Source organism: Etheostoma cragini, chromosome 19 (assembly GCF_013103735.1).
Source record: "Etheostoma cragini isolate CJK2018 chromosome 19, CSU_Ecrag_1.0, whole genome shotgun sequence".
Taxonomy (NCBI): Eukaryota; Metazoa; Chordata; class Actinopteri; order Perciformes; family Percidae; genus Etheostoma; species Etheostoma cragini.
The window spans coordinates 480,977-481,989 of record NC_048425.1 but is presented as its reverse complement, the minus strand read 5'-3'; the positions used below and the strand labels follow the sequence as shown (position 1 = coordinate 481,989).

The following is a 1,013-nucleotide window of genomic DNA, read 5'->3' as shown; positions in this document are numbered from 1 at the left end:
CCCCCTCCCCTGTACTCACCACCTCCTCCCCCTCTCCCACCAGGAAGGAGTTCTTCAGCCGGTTGTACAACATGGAGGCCTTGTCCATGACGGCCTGGCTCGCCCGGTAGAACCGCAGCTACAACGACAACAATATCAACAACAACACAAAAACAACAACACAACATCTAACACAACAGGACCAATGCAGCTCATCTTCCAGGACTTTCAACTGTTTTTGTTGCTTTTACTGAACTTTTGTTGCCGCAAGACGTTTTCTGACATTTTTGACGCTTTTATCACCTTTTATTTCAGATATTTTTTGACTAACTCTGACAATTTTGCGTATTCTGACTTTTGATAGATGGATAGGTGTGTGTGTGCGTGTGTGTGTGTAATGGCGTGTATACTACAATATTAGGCATTTCCTGAACCATCGGTATCGGCATTTATGATGGCCGAGGTCATATCTTAAGTTTGTATTTCTATACTTTATTTATCAGAACTTTAATATATTTTGAAGTTCTGTTGAGACAATAAAACAAATTATCATCATATAACTGTAAAAGTAAGTTGGTGGTAGTGAAAACTAAAACAAAAAAAGTCTAAAAAAGGGACGACAATGTCAATTTTTTGACCCAGAAGGACAGCAAGAGGGTTAAATAAAATGAACTTGAAACTTGGAATACTAATGTAAGTTTTTCCGAGTTTGACAACGGTGAACGTGAGACGCCTAGACGGGACACAAGCGGTCGCTGTGGCAGCAGATACAGCAGCAGTGTGGTTCTGGTTCAGTATCTCCTGTGTACCTTCCTCAGAGTGGCGACGAGCTCACTGTGCCTCTGCACGTGTTTAGACGTCACATAAACCATACTCAGCTGATCCAACGCCATCAGACACTTACTGATGTCCTGAAAGACACAAACACAGCAAGACATTAATGACTTGGTTCACTGCATGTTACATGTGGAGATATGCTGCTCTATACACGCTAAAAGTAGTGATTATTTACATGGAGTCTGGTGGAGATATGC

At 41.9% G+C, this 1,013-nt stretch overlaps 1 protein-coding gene across 1 annotated transcript in view; it reads right to left on the bottom strand.

Moving 5' to 3' along the window:
- LOC117935162 (lens epithelium-derived growth factor-like) overlaps positions 1–1,013 on the bottom strand; it is a 13,768-nt gene that overhangs the window by 4,743 nt on the left and 8,012 nt on the right. Inside the window, exons 10-11 of the mRNA XM_034857302.1 lie at positions 789–890; positions 20–118 (exon numbers count right to left, since the gene is read on the bottom strand). Coding sequence (XP_034713193.1) covers positions 20–118; positions 789–890 — 201 coding nt within the window. The remainder of the gene's footprint in view (positions 1–19; positions 119–788; positions 891–1,013) is intronic.